This window comes from Podarcis liolepis (genome assembly GCF_965112155.1).
Source record: "Podarcis liolepis genome assembly, chromosome: 4".
NCBI lineage: Eukaryota > Metazoa > Chordata > Lepidosauria > Squamata > Lacertidae > Podarcis > Podarcis liolepis.
In genome coordinates, this window is record NC_139558.1 from 74,038,736 (window position 1) to 74,052,955 (window position 14,220).

At 42.8% G+C, this 14,220-nt stretch overlaps 2 protein-coding genes across 4 annotated transcripts in view; one reads left to right on the top strand and one right to left on the bottom strand.

Annotated features, from left to right (window-relative positions):
- The window catches only part of NME7 (NME/NM23 family member 7), a 68,883-nt gene extending 66,052 nt beyond the window's left edge, over window positions 1–2,831 (bottom strand). The window contains exon 1 of one of the 2 annotated variants that reach the window (XM_083500869.1): window positions 2,668–2,831. In XM_083500869.1, the coding sequence (XP_083356995.1) occupies window positions 2,668–2,670 (3 nt within the window). In that variant the 5' untranslated portion in view covers window positions 2,671–2,831. The remainder of the gene's footprint in view (window positions 1–2,667) is intronic. The other variant, XM_083500870.1, reaches the window with a different exon arrangement.
- A 51-nt stretch (window positions 2,832–2,882) lies between these two features.
- On the top strand, window positions 2,883–14,184 carry BLZF1 (basic leucine zipper nuclear factor 1). Of its 2 annotated transcripts, XM_083500867.1 has the most exons (8): window positions 2,883–3,025; window positions 3,528–3,727; window positions 6,437–6,499; window positions 7,042–7,469; window positions 9,498–9,697; window positions 11,108–11,236; window positions 12,040–12,262; window positions 12,873–14,184. In XM_083500867.1, the coding sequence occupies exons 3-8, from the start codon at window positions 6,472–6,474 to the stop codon at window positions 13,056–13,058; spliced, it is 1,194 nt and encodes a 397-aa protein (XP_083356993.1). In that variant the 5' UTR covers window positions 2,883–3,025; window positions 3,528–3,727; window positions 6,437–6,471; the 3' UTR covers window positions 13,059–14,184. The 2 variants fall into 2 exon arrangements, with proteins under 2 accessions (XP_083356993.1, XP_083356994.1); XM_083500868.1 differs by lacking the exons at window positions 2,883–3,025; window positions 3,528–3,727 and adding an exon at window positions 3,831–4,752 and having other exon boundaries at window positions 5,016–6,499.
- The last annotated feature ends 36 nt before the right edge of the window (window positions 14,185–14,220 follow it).

Consider the following 14,220-nt stretch of genomic DNA (forward strand, 5'->3'; position numbering starts at 1 on the left):
CCCCACATGTGAGAGCCCAGGGGTCTGAACACTCATCCCCCCCCCACCACTTTCTGAACACGACCCAGGAGGAAGGAGCGGAACCACTGTATGACAGTGCCCCCAGCTCCCAGCCCCTCAAGACGGTCCAGAAGGATGTTATGGTCGATGGTATCAAACGCCGCTGAGAGATCCAGCAGAACTAGGAAACAGCTCTCACCTTTGTCCCTAGCCCGCTGGAGATCATCAACCAGCGCGACCAAGGCAGTTTCAGTCCCATGATGAGGCCTGAATCCCGACTGGAAGGGATCCAAATGGTCCGCTTCTTCCAGGCGTGCTTGGAGTTGTTCAGCAACCACTCGCTCAATCACCTTGCCCAAGGATGGAAGATTTGAGACTGGGCGATAGTTGGCCATCGTGGCCGCTCCAATACAATCTCGATAAATTTAATAAGTATGTTTGAGGCACCAATGGTTCACACACAAACATTTTGTTTCATCTAACCAGGAATCTAACCAGGTAAATAGGAAAGTGGTTTTGTACCACCTACCTTCCATTTTATAGCACCAATTTTATAGACCACAATGTATATATACAACAGTAACCTGAAAATTTAACCCATGAAGCAAGGTGAGGCAAGTACTTCAGGTGGCAGGAGCCATTAGGGCAGAAGATCCAAATGCTGATCTTTCCTCTCCCACACCTCTACCCAGCACAGAAGCTTCAATAGAAGGGAAATTTTGGGGATGGATTGGTGTGACACACAAAAAGACCCAATCTGTGTTGAATTAAATATATTCAAAGAAGAGGGAACTAAGAAAGAGATAATAATAGGTTCCAGGTTTCCTCCAATCTGTGTCTCATATTGATGGGGCCCTGGTCCTGTCTGAAAGGTACAGAAAGTCTGCACCCCTACTATTATGTATCAGATTGTCATGCAAAATACATCACTGTTCTATGTTTCACTTTTCTTTACAGCAAGGGTTATCTCCTCCACCCTTCATGGACCAACTCTGACATCTGGGCACCATCACCCACCTGTCTATCATCTGACATCATTATGATATAGGAGACAACTTCAAAGGTGAGCAACATGATGAAAGAGGTGTTTCTAGGACCAAGGTAAAACTCCAACTCCCTTGTTTTGCTATTGCCGGCAAGATTAACATTGTTAATGTAATCTTACTATACTTACTGCACTGATTTTTTTTTATGTTGTTACACTTGCTATTATGTTGTTGTTTTATTATGCTACTATGGCATTGTTCTTGAGATTGTTGATTTTGAGAAATGTTACTGTTCCTTTCTTGTAAACTGCTTTGAGCATGGTTTTTTGTGTAGAAGAAGCATCATATAAATAAATTATGACCGAATAAAAGGGAATCGCTGTATCCACTGATCAGCAGTTACAGCAAGCCCCTTTGAAGTCCATAGGCTGGCATAGTTTAGATCTAATCATCTGTTGCTGGGGCTTCTCTCTTGAAGTTTGTCCTCTTCAGTGTTGAAGCACACATATCCCTTAAGTCCTTTCCCTTTGTCTTTGTTTTATTACATTTGTAATATTATAGTATCCTTGTATCTTTATATACAAAAACAGGCAGAGCACAGTAGAAGCAAATCTGCATTCATTCAGTAAATCCCCAAAGACTAATATATACACAGGCTGCTCTCTACTTTGGCCTCCTCTTGCTCAAACTGTTGGCTGTCACATTTCTTCCAAACTGATAATTCTCTCTCTCCAGATTTTGGAAGAAGGTAACCTATCAGGAGAGCCAGTATGGTGTAATGCAAAGATGAAGAACTTGTGGCCATTCAGACATTGCTGGGCTACACAATTCCCATAACCCATGACCACGCAGGCTGGGGCTAACGAGAGTTGGGAGTCCAACACCACATGGAGGACCACAAAATCCTTCCCCCCGCCCCATGGTACAGTGGTTAAACTGTTAGGCTAGGAACAAGAAGGGCCAAGCTCTGAACACTTGAAGTTCTGAATACTTGAAGGAGCGTCTCCACCTCCATCGTTCTGCCCGGACACTGAGGTCCAGCGCCGAGGGCCTTCTGGCGGTTTCCTCACTACGAGAAGCCAAGTTACAGGGAACCAGGCAGAGGGCCTTCTCGGTAGTGGCGCCCGCACCGTGGAACGCCCTCCCACCAGATGTCAAAGAAATAAACAACTATCTGACTTTTAGAAGACATCTGAAGGCAGCCCTGTTTAGGGAAGCTTTTAATGTTTATTGTATTTTAGTGTTCTGTTGGAAGCTGCCCAGAGTGGCTGGGGAAACCCAGCCAGATGGGAGGGGTATTAATAAATTATTATTATTATTATTATTATTATTATTATTATTATTATTATTACACCACCACTCAGCCATGGGCTTTCCTGGGTGGCCTTGGGCCTGTCACTCATCCCCAGCCTAGCCTACCTCACAGGGTTGCTGTGAGGATAAAATGAGGGAGAAGAGTAACAGCGGCCACTGCCTTGAGCTCCTCAGAAGAAAGGCAGGATGTAAATAAATGTAATCAGTGACGTCACTACACATTCCCCCCCCCAAAAAAGCACCCCCACTGAGGAGCTATTAAGCACCATTTCTTCGCTCCTCAATGGGAGTCACTGCAGAAGCATTATACACACACACACGGTGACTAGCTAATGCATCATTCCAACCCCCCCACCCCGGAACTCACCATGGTACCGTCCTCGCCTGCCCTTCACGCTCCTCTGCCTCAGCCCAAGCAGCACTAGCTCCCTCCAACAACAAAACGGTCCAGCTCTGCCCGCTCGCCAACCAAAACCGCTTCTTAGCAACCGAAGCCACGCCTCTTTCCCGGCGCGCGCATAGGACGCGGTGGTGGAAAATACACTTCCGTTGAAAGGGGAAAACCGCCATTAGCGGTGACTCACGATTGGCTCAGAGTAAGCGCCGCTCTAGGCCTCGACGGAAGATAGAGCCAGGCTATTGCTCCCCACTGAAATACGGAGCGCAACATAAGCGGACGTCATCGCTGCGAAGTTGCACGGAAGCGTAGAGATAGGAAATTTAGAGTAAACAAATGCGCACTTCTCTCGCGGTCATGCCTCATAAATTCTTTTTGAAGCTTCCGCTCCCGCTTCACCTTCCTATACCAAGTGACAGCTGCCCATGGGGGGAGGGGGGTAGAGAAATGTGGAATAGAATCATATAGCTGGAAGGGGTCCTTAGGGTCATCTAGTCCAACCCTCTGCGATGCAGGCATCTCAACATGCGGTACCCCATCTAATTTGAAACCATACTGGACACTGCTTAGCTTTGCAAATGGGATTGAAGTTTATTGTTGCCTTTCTGCCAAGGAAATAAGTCTTGAGTTAGAAAAGAGAACAAACTCTTTGCTAGTACATTTATATTATATTATATTATATTATATTATATTATATTATATTATATTATATTATATTATATTATATTATATTATATTATATTATATTATATTATAATAGGCAGGGGAGAGGGATGTCACTCAAATCAACGGTACACTAAAACCCGGGGCTTCCCAGCTGGTTTTGTTAGGGCGGCTCTCGCGTCGTGGGAAGGTCGTGGAGTTCGAAAGCAATCCGGAAGTTTACCTCTGTGCGCCAGTCTATTAGATATGCTTCTATACGCGGAAGTCAATAGAGCGGAAGTTGATTAGAGAAGGCGGAGGAGTGAGAGATGGCGAGGGAGTGAGAGGAGCGAAAAGGGAAACTACTCGCAAGTAATCCGGGCCGCTGGTAAGTCGAGGGAGTGTTGTGCGGTGCGGGGGGCGGCCTGGGCGAGGGCGGGTGGGAGGAAACTATGCCTTTTCACGCGTTGTTGAATTCCCTCGTAGCGAAGCAACCTGCTGCTCACAGCTGTCAACTTTCAGATTTGAAAATAAGGGATCAGCAGCCTCGAAAATAAGGGATTAGCAGCCTACGGGATATCTAACAATGCGGGATAGCAGCGGGAAACGGCGCTGGAATAAGGGAATTTCCCGCAAAAAAAGGGAAGGTTGACAGCTATGCTGCTGCTGCATTTCCCAAACTGCCCTTCCTGGGAAGTAGATCCCATCGAAAGTGTACTGCGGAGTAGCCAGAATCGTTTTTTTCTCATTCGGGCGTAGTACTATGCCACTGTGTATATTGCATAGCAGATGCTGGCAGAAGGTGGAAATATCGGGAAACTTCTGGGTGGGCTTGTTTTCTGTTTGTTTTTTGTTTCATAAAATGTATACACCTCTTGACAGTAAACAAGGGCGGGGAATCAAAGCAGTTTGCAAAAGATGAAATCAAGGGGGAGGGGGAATACCCTACTTTAAAAACATGCAAAAGTTAAAATACTCAAAACAGATTAAAATTACCTCAGCTTTCCAAACATCTGGGTAGGCTTGTCTAAACAGGAATGTTTTTAGCAGGCATGGAAAAGATGGGTAAGGATTTCTGACTCCCAGCTGTTTTAACAGTGACAACTAAATGCCAAATTATGCTGCTGAAGTGGGGACTGGGAGAGACTTGAAATCAGAGATCAGTGTGTGAGGACTGTGAGCTCACTTCAGTTCTAGTGCTCAAAACAAATTCACAGGGTCAGAATTTTTAATTTTGAAACGCATGTCGTTTTCACCTGGCTCAACTTGGTGGAGGGTTTTTAGTAAAAGTGGATCCTGCAGGACTGACATCTGTCCTACCCAGTGAATTCAAATAGGACTAATTCACAGGTAAATGTGCATAGGAGTGTAGGCTTCCAGTGAGATGAGGCTGAAGGGATTTAAGATACAGTGGTACCTCGCAAGACAAATGCCTTGCAAGACGAAAAACGCGCAAGACGAAAGAGTTTTCCGTTTTTTGAGTCATTCCGCAAGACGAATTTCCCTATGGGCTTGCTTCGCAAGACGAAACGTCTTGCGAGTTCTTGCGAGTTTGTTTCCTTTTTCTTAAAGCCACTAAGCTGCTAATAGCCGTGCTTTGCAAGACGAAAAAACCGCAAGACAAAGAGACTCGCGGAACGGATTAATTCCGTCTTGCGAGGCACCACTGTACAAAGTGAAAATCTGACACACTTGCAGAATTTGTGGTAGGCACACAGCCTGTGGAAGAAGCATCATCCTATTGCCTCTTTGCAGGTAAAGAATTTTATCTCTAGTATAGGACACTACAACTTAGTTTCTGAGTTTCCAGTGCACAGTTTCTGCCTCTTTGGGTTTGTCGGTTATTAACAGTGCCAAAACTGTAAGACTCTAGACAACAGCTTCAAGGGCCAGTTTCTGACGGGTGAAAAGACCTGTTATAAGCCAGGATGGTGAAGAGAAGTAACTTGACTAGCCTGATTCTGAACATGTTTGTTCACATTAAACCCCCTCAGTTCAGTGAAAGTTGCTGCCTAAGTATGATTAGCGTTGGAGCCTTAGTCAACTTCCTGTTTCAAAATAATGGTCTCACTGTGTCTTAAGTTTTTGTGTCTCACCAATCTATGGTGTTGGGCCAATCCAGAGCTGGTGCAGTGTTTGAAAGGAACCTCTTCGTCTCTCTTGTACATTTTGCCCAACTATGTGGGTAGTTTACCTTTTGCAGCTATGCAGGCCCTGGCTGAAACCCTGGAGATCCACAGCCAGTCATGGACAATATTGAGCTGCATGCTGGGCACAGAGGTGGCATTGATCCTATTCCTTCCCTGCTCCCAAACTTTTTTTAAAAAAACCTTTGCTTACAGGGTGGTTCTCCTTCTGAAGTTGACCTAAATATGCATCTATATGTATAAATTAACATATTAACTTGTATGCATCCTGTATCCTTTTAAATGTGTTTTTCTTGTTTTTATTATGTGTTTTGTGTTTTTATCTTTTATACTGTAAATCACCCTGATATCTATGGATGAAACACATTATTTTTTAAAAAAAATAAAATAAAATTGTGTCATAAGCCTGATCCCCAAACCTCTGAAGAACCCAGCACCACCCCTGACTATAAGGACCAATAATCTAATTTGGTAGAAGGCAGTGGTTTCTAAGCTTCCCACACACAGGCCACTTGAAAATTGTTGAATGTCTTGGTAGTCCAGTTAATTGCTTTTCTGCTCTTTACAGCAACTGCAATGCATTGTGCTAGATAATTGCATTATTGTTGCTTTTTCATGTTTCGAATGCCCCCCGCTCATCACTTCTGGTCTGTCTTACTCACCAAGCAAACTGTTAGGTACTTAGAATAACAGAAGTCACTGTGCTGTTCACAGCCACAGAGGTTGTGGCCAAGCAATTCGTAAGGATCCTGAATTAACACAGCTAGGATGAATATTTGCACCCTCATCGGTTACGTGTGCAGGAAGATTCTAAACAGTGCTTGCCTTTTTGGATTGGAGCAATATGGCTTGATAAAAGATGCACTACTGGTTTGGCATATTTCTCAGAAGAATTAGCAGCTAAAATATGCAACTGAGATTTTATGCATTTTTCTTTTTCCTCCGCTTAGTGTTTACCTGCTGTGTGTGAAGCTCCATCAACAAGATGACAACACTACAGAATACAGTAAACAGTAAGTGTTCATCCTTTTTAAAAACAAATGTTATGCTAAACTATGCATTCTACATGTATTTGTAAAGGAAAGACTTTGGTAAAACTATCTGTTTAGACCAAGAAGTAGGTTTTTGAGGGAGGCTAAATGTATGGTAATTGCAAAGTCTAATCATTTAGGATTTTTACTTAATATTTTTTATTGCCAAGTATATCAAATATACAAAACCTTTCTTAACAGATATTCAGACATTAAATCAATAAAAATAAATCTGCTATATTGTATCACGCTATCTGAGTGATAATCTGCTTCAAACTATAATTTTTTTGGGTGGTACTAAGTGTGTAAATATGGCCACTGTTAAAATCAACTAGCAAACAATTTCTTAAATTGGTCTTATGTCTAGTTATGCAATTTTCTTTCAAAAACTTGACTAACAGTGTTGCATGCATTGGAGGGGATGCAATGAAGAAACAGAAGCTTTTGGACGCAACCCAATGATAAGTACTTATCTCACCGAAATATCTTTTTTTGCATTAACTTTTCTGCTTTCTTTCTCCAAGCTTCAGCTGAATATGCCACCTCACCCATCCGTGGACCTGGGGATGGCATGGAAATGGAGCAACCACCCAAATCTGTTGAAGTAATCCAGCCCACAGCCAATCATGCCCATCGAAGCCCACACAAGAAAGCTCTTCCTTCACTAAGTCCAGGAGTTCTTCAACTAGGGAAGATAAAAGGGGATACGGCCGTGGAGATCGAAGCTGTGCGAATCCTGGTTCCCAAAGCTGCTATAAACCATGTAGTTCCTACCAAAAATGCAAAGATGCCCAAGTCTTCAGGACACCAAAGAGAAACCCTCACTCTGTTAGATGAAATTTCGGGTTCTAAAAAAGAGCTTAGAAGTGAAATAGCAAAGCTCAAGAACTCCGAAAGAAGATTGCTACAGGATAAGGAAGGCCTTTCAAATCAGCTCCATGTGCAAACAGAGGTGAGGAACCAAGAAGTGGATTTAATCCATTATACTTTTTTTCCTTTTAAAAGCTGCCCTGTACCAGTAGGGCTCCCAGTAGGGAACTGCAATATAACAATTATTCATATTGCATTCTGGGCGGTTCCCTCACTACAAGAAGCAAAGTTACAGGGAACCAGGCAGAGGGCCTTCTTGGTAGTGGCGCCTGCCCGGTAGAACGCCCTCCCATCAGATGTCAAAGAAATAAACAACTATCTGATGTTTAGAAGGGTTCATGGGAAGATAGAGGAAACCCCATTCAACAATACGGTCCCTGTTTCTTCCATCCTAAATAGCACACTCTTATGGAAGCTTCCTCAGAAGTAAGTTCAGCTGTGTCCAATGGGATGTCCTTCCTAGTGTGTTTAGAGTTAGGCACGAGACATGAGTGTTTATTATAAGACAGTGGCTGATCAAGAGGTGACACTGATGGTATATATTATAATTAAAAAGTCCATATCCGTATATGAGCGCTGCACATTCAGTGTCTTGTTCAAGAGATTCATAGTTTAAGCACCAGCCCATAGGAAAGCAGTAGTTGTCTGCCAGCTCTGTGTCTGTTGGAATGTCAGTAAATGTATATGGGTTGGTTCAATAGTTAGGAGTGTTCGTTTTGTGGAGTTCCTATGCAGGTAAGGGTCCTATGCAGGTAAGGGTTCTTGGACAGTGTATAAGCTCACAACCACATATAAATTAGTCCTGAATGTATCATTGGGATTGTTGTGGCTGTGCTGACCATAAAGAAAAGGCGATAAAGTAGATGGGATATCTGTTTAGAACAGAAGAGGCATCTGCTGAATCAGGCAGTGGCCTATCTAGTCTTGCATCCTGTTCCCACAGTAGCCAACCAGAAGCCTATGGGAAGCCTGCAAGCAATTTTAATGGACAAGTTTCTGTCACAGTAATTTTGGATGGTGGTGTTGAATTAATGCACATCAAATGAAAGACTAAATTGAGGGAAATGTATTGTTTTACCTTCTTTCAGCAGTTAGTAACATTTGTTCATCCTCATTGTTCTGCTCATGGATGTTAAGTGCCAATTCTTCTATATACTATAGTTGTCTAAGTCTTTCCTTTCCTTCTACCAGCTATGAAAAAATGTCAGGAGTGCAGCTTTCAAATGGTTCACACACTCGTTGTTTAAGACCAAACTAGATGTGATACAAGATGAGGATTGCCCCTTTTTTTAAAAAAAGTTAACAGCACCCATGTGGAGACATAAGCAGATCCTACCCACCCCAAGCAGCTATTTGTCCCACAGGGGAAAACATACAGAGACCATATGAGTAGCTAGCATATTTGAATACCTGAATTATTCCATATGATTTTGATCTTTTGGTGCTATGGAGACATGCAACTTTCATAGTTTCCAATGTTTTCTGGAAGCAAGGATGTTACAGAGATCAATATGATCAGCTAATTGGGTGGCAACATGAAAGCTATTGGTCTCAACATGTTGAAGCTGCAAACTAACCTCTGAGATATGTATACAGTCATACCTCGTGTTGCGTTAGGTTCACGTTGCATCTTTTCAGCTTGCAAACGCACCCGGAAGTGTATACTTCTGGGTTTCACCACACGCAAATGTGCAGAAGCGTTCTGCGCACTTCGCATATGCGCAGAAGCGCCGCTTTAGTTGCGGACTTTTTGGGGTGCGAACACCACCCCGGAACAGATCGTGTCCACAATTAGAGGTACCACTGTATATATTTATCTTTTAGCAAATTGTGCCTTAGTATTTGTTACTTTAAGTAGCTACAGTTGTATCAAATATCTTAGCATACAGTATTAGTGTGCTTATGGTTTGGGTATCCAGGCATCTTGTTTAAGGATACACATCTGTCTCTTAGTGATGTGTCCTATATATATTTACCAAGAAAGTCTACTAAGCTTGGAAGAGGAGCCTTCTAGCATCTTGTACTTGATAGCTTCAATATTAACCAGGGGTAGCTTGATCATATTCCTTGTTGACACATGATGAATGGTTAAATAATTGTCTTGTCTTAGGTCAATCGGGAGTTGAAGAAGTTACTTGTTGCTTCTGTGGGGGATGACCTGCAGTATCACTTTGAACGCATGGCACGTGAAAAAAATCAACTGATCCTTGAAAATGAGGCCCTAGGGCGAAATGTGTCTCAATTATCTGAGCAATTGGAGCGGATGTCTATACAGTGTGATGTTTGGAGGAGCAAATTCCTAGCAAGCAGGTATTGTGCCTCAATGCAACTTTATAAAGGCTGTCTTGATACATTAGCTGTGGGGAACCTTTGGCCCACCAGATGTTGCTGAACTACAACTGGTAATCTGCACCTTGAGTGGAAGTTCTGGAGTTGAACATAAATCCATTCTTGGCCCCTAGAGGACATGCAAGGATCCCATGTGTGGGATACAGGAAAGCTATTTGTGGGGGGATTGATGGCTGTTTAAGATTAAGATAGATCCTTGGGTGCTAAGAGCCAAAAGACAGTTGACGGTAAGGAAAGCCTTGTCAAACTCCTCGTGTCTTATTCACAACAACCTAGACCTGAGCAGTGGCATAGCAGTACAGTTGGAGTCGCCACTGATGAGGTGGAAGAAGGCTGGAAGTGCTGGGCTTTCTGAGGACTGCTGCTCCTGTGCTGCATATAACTTTGAATAGTATAACTGGGGGCCTCATAGACTTAGCCCATCTTGCTGACTCCGAGCTGCTTCCCTCTTAGGCTTGCGTATGAGATTGAATAGAGAGTACAGTCGGTTTCTATGCAGCAGATCCACAATTCCTCTTTCCTTGCAGGCCAAGTATCAGCCTTCCACTCCCAGATGTGTCTTGCTTTACACTTCTAAATACCATAAAAAGATACACAAGCCTAACAGTGTTTTTCAGTTAGCTCTTGATCAGTAGCACCACCACAGCCCCAAAGATAAAAGGCAGTTTAGAAGTTTGGTTCCCAAAGAAGTAGCCGGCCAGAATTACCCCTCCTCCTTGCTGCTGTTTTGCACCTTGCTGGAGAAGTCCATGCACAATAGGAAAGTAAATAAGGTGCATTGGATAAGGTGTTCAGGTGTCAGTGCAGCAAATTTACGTTCTCAGGGTGACTGACTCAAAGCTGCCTTCTTTCAATCTAATTCATATCCTAGCCTGATCGCTGAAACAGTCCAGAGGGGAGTGGGTGGTGGTTTCTCCTGTTACCATTTCCATCCTATGGAAGACGTTTCCAGCAGAGATTTGACAGTTATCCTCGCTTTTGACTTTTTATGCTAGCAGGCCTATGTGGCTGTTCAAAATTTTCTGTATCGCTTTTAAAATTTGTTTTATGTTGTTGTACAGTGCCCTGAAGGTTTGTGAAATGGTTACTTTAAATTATAAATACCTTGCAGTGTTATTATGAGAATAAAATAAGTGTTCCCGAGTGGGGAGCAGGGGAGCAGGCTAAGAGTATCATAATAACAGCATAACGTACTTCAGATCAACAAGCTGATTTCTCTTATTTTTCAGTTATAGCCATTCAGGGTGCATCCTGTAGGCATTACCACTTCATGTGTAAACAGCAAGTTATCTGCTAATGTAACACGAATTAGGATTTTAAGTAGATAAATTCCTTTACCTGTCTGAGCCACATTTGGGATTTCTTCTACAGAGTGATGACTGATGAGCTGACTAATTCCAGAGCAGTTCTCCAGCGTCAAACCAGAGATGCACAGAGTGCAATTCAGGATCTGTTAAGTGAACGTGACCAGTTTCGCCAAGAAATGATTGCTGCACAGAAGTATGAACATTTGGTTCCCCCCCAACTTCTAACAGCTCCTTCCCCATTTGCACCTGAGGGTCCTTCATATCCATATTTGTGGGTTGGGGTAGGGAACAGCATTCTTACGTCTCCTTAACAATTAACAGATTTATCGTTGCATACCATTTCATGTATGGGACGCGGGTGGCGCTATGGGTAAAACTACAGCGCCTAGGACTTGCCGATCGCATGGTCGGCGGTTCGAATCCCCGCTGCGGGGTGCGCTCCCGCTGCTCGGTCCCAGCGCCTGCCAACCTAGCAGTTCGAAAGCACCCCCTGGTGCAAGTAGATAAATAGGGACTGCTTACTAGCGGGAAGGTAAACAGCGTTTCCGTGTGCGGCTCTGGCTCACCAGAGTAGCTTCGTCACGCTGGCCACATGACCCGGAAGTGTCTGCGGACAACGCTGGCTCCCGGCCTCTAGAGTGAGATGAGCGCACAACCCTAGAGTCTGTCAAGACTGGCCCGTGCGGGCAGGGGTACCTATACCTTTACCTTTACCATTTCATGGCTTAGGATTCTTCTAACACACATTGTCATAGCCTCTGCTTCAGGAAGGGACTCTGGAGGTGCTCAAGGTCTCCCCAGTCCTTCATGCAAGATTTCCAATCAAAAACCTTGTCCAGAAACTGTATGATGTTCCTTTTAGCATCAAGATTGTATCTGGTTGTTTCTGCATTTGAATGCTGTCTCCCACCTTCCTTCCTTACCCTGCGAAATCTTTTCACAGTGGTCTAGAATGTTAGTCACCAAAATAAACTATTATCTTTATTTTCTATACAGATTGCTGGAGGAGCTGCTGGTTTCTCTGCAATGGGGAAGGCAGCAAACCTATTATCCTAGCGCACAGCCTCATAGTACAGCAGAATTAGCAGCTGTCAACCACAAACTAGCTAGAGCGGTGACCTCACACCTGCTTGGAAAGACTGACAGCACTAACAGTCCAAAAAAGGGCTCTTCGCCGACAGAACTCTGCAACACACCTGCTGAGAAAATGGCTGAAATGGTAAAAACCCTTTCATTTTGGCCTCACAATTTACCTTTTTAAAAAATATATATTTTTATTAAAGATTTCTCAATTTACTCTTTTGAGCATTAAGATGTTTCAATGCCATCTTCTGAAAACACAAAGCATTATCTTCTTTATTGTATCAACTGGTGCTACATTACTGAGCCTTTAACCCTATCCCAACAGGTCTATCATACTCTGAATACAAAATTGTATAGTCACAAACTAAAGAAATCCCAGCTTACATTTAGTGAAAGATGGGGACAGTTGCCCTGGCCCTGAACAGCTTGAGCTGTGCAGTATATTAGAATGCAGAACTTCTACCCATGCAGAAGAAACTGCATCTGAAGACGTTGGGGCAGCTGGAGCAGTTCTGCCACCAGTCATGATTCCTGATTGCTGGAGTTTCCATACCTGTTGCTCAACATGCAGCAGTTCTCCCCCAGCCCAGAACAGGGTTGGAGATAAAAACATTGCCCCATCCCACCTTTACTGTTGTGAATGAAGTGGGTAAGGGTTTGCTTAATAGTAAGGAGTTCAGAAGCTCATCATGTAAAATGCACTGCTCCAGGACTTTCACCATAACATAATGATTATTTTCTTGCAGGTTCTGAGAATGCTGGATCCCGGCACTTGTACAGAAGCATCTCCAGAACTTCCTTTTTCTGAGCCTTCACCATCCTCTTTCCTTTCCCCAAGGAAGAATATTGGACGGTTTCACCCATACACTAGATATGAGAACATAACTTTCAACTGCTGCAATCACTGCCAGGGAGAATTGATAGCGCTTTAAAAAAAAAAAAGACACTATGCCTAATAGCCAGAGATGTTGTCTCTGAATATGCTAACTTTCTTAGTGATCAGTATTCACTTTTCTATGTTTTTTTCAGATAGGGTGGGCTTGTGCTAGAAATATACTTGTCACACAGCTTTCAGACCTCTAAGAGTTCTTTTATCAAACTTTTTTTTATCAGGCTGGGATCATAATGCAATAAGAGCAACACAAGCTGTTCTCCAAGACAAATAAGAAAGTGTTAGAACAGTGTGTGCATAGGCCCTTAAATAGAATTCACATGCAAACTTTTTTTTCAAGAGAAGGCTGAAGGGGAGTATTACAGAAACCCTACCAGCATTTGGATTTTATTTCTGTGAAGAAGTTCAGATAACTAGTTTAAGTATTTATTTTAATTTAGAATGATAGTGAGTGCTGTGCTTCAGTATCTTTTAGAACCTGTTTCTAGCGCTATTATAGCAATTGTTACATAGCAGGTGAAAATGTGAGAGCTCAGCATTCTTACTATGATAGAAACTGATCTTGAATGAATTTGGTTATTGATTGAGGCAAAATGAATTCTGGCATGCACAAAAATTGAAGCCAAAGAGTAGCAACAAGCTTCTAGGTCAAACTATTGGAGGTGATTCTCAGTGGATTATGTATCTCTACTGAACCAGCTTTTACAGCCTATAAGTATTCCTGGTGGACCTTATATAAGGACATATTTCATTGGTGCTATTAAATGTGACAGAACTGCTCTTCTACCTGTACTTTTAGAGAAATAAGCTTTGAGGATTCCTTATTCATCTTTTAATTTGGAAATAGGTAAAAAGGGTCTACTGCTATATATAAAGGAATAGGCTTTTCCTTTCATTTCTGGGACAATCACATTTCTAACGTTTTCGTATTACACTGAAATACTAAGCAGATGCACCTGCTCTGTGTCTGCATGCAACAACCTATGTTTGGTTAATGGAATGTATGGATTGAGACATGCCGCAGTTTTGGCCTACTCTGATCTTGACAATTTTACAATAAATGTTAGCTGCATATTTTGCAGGGAGAATTTTCTACCTCTTCCAAAGCTGGTATATGTGAACAACCTTTGCTAAGTAGCTTGACAATTAAAATTAATAATGCATGATTATGTGTGCTGTTTTTGCAATAGCAAACAAATGTT

Excerpts from the sequence above, each read along its gene's own strand:
- BLZF1 (XM_083500867.1), top strand. The coding sequence starts at position 6,472 with ATGACAACACTACAGAATACAGTAAACA. Across the intron at positions 7,470-9,497 it reads AGCTCCATGTGCAAACAGAG|GTCAATCGGGAGTTGAAGAA; the intron begins GTGAGGAACCAA and ends GTCTTGTCTTAG. Across the intron at positions 11,237-12,039 it reads GAAATGATTGCTGCACAGAA|ATTGCTGGAGGAGCTGCTGG; the intron begins GTATGAACATTT and ends TTTTCTATACAG.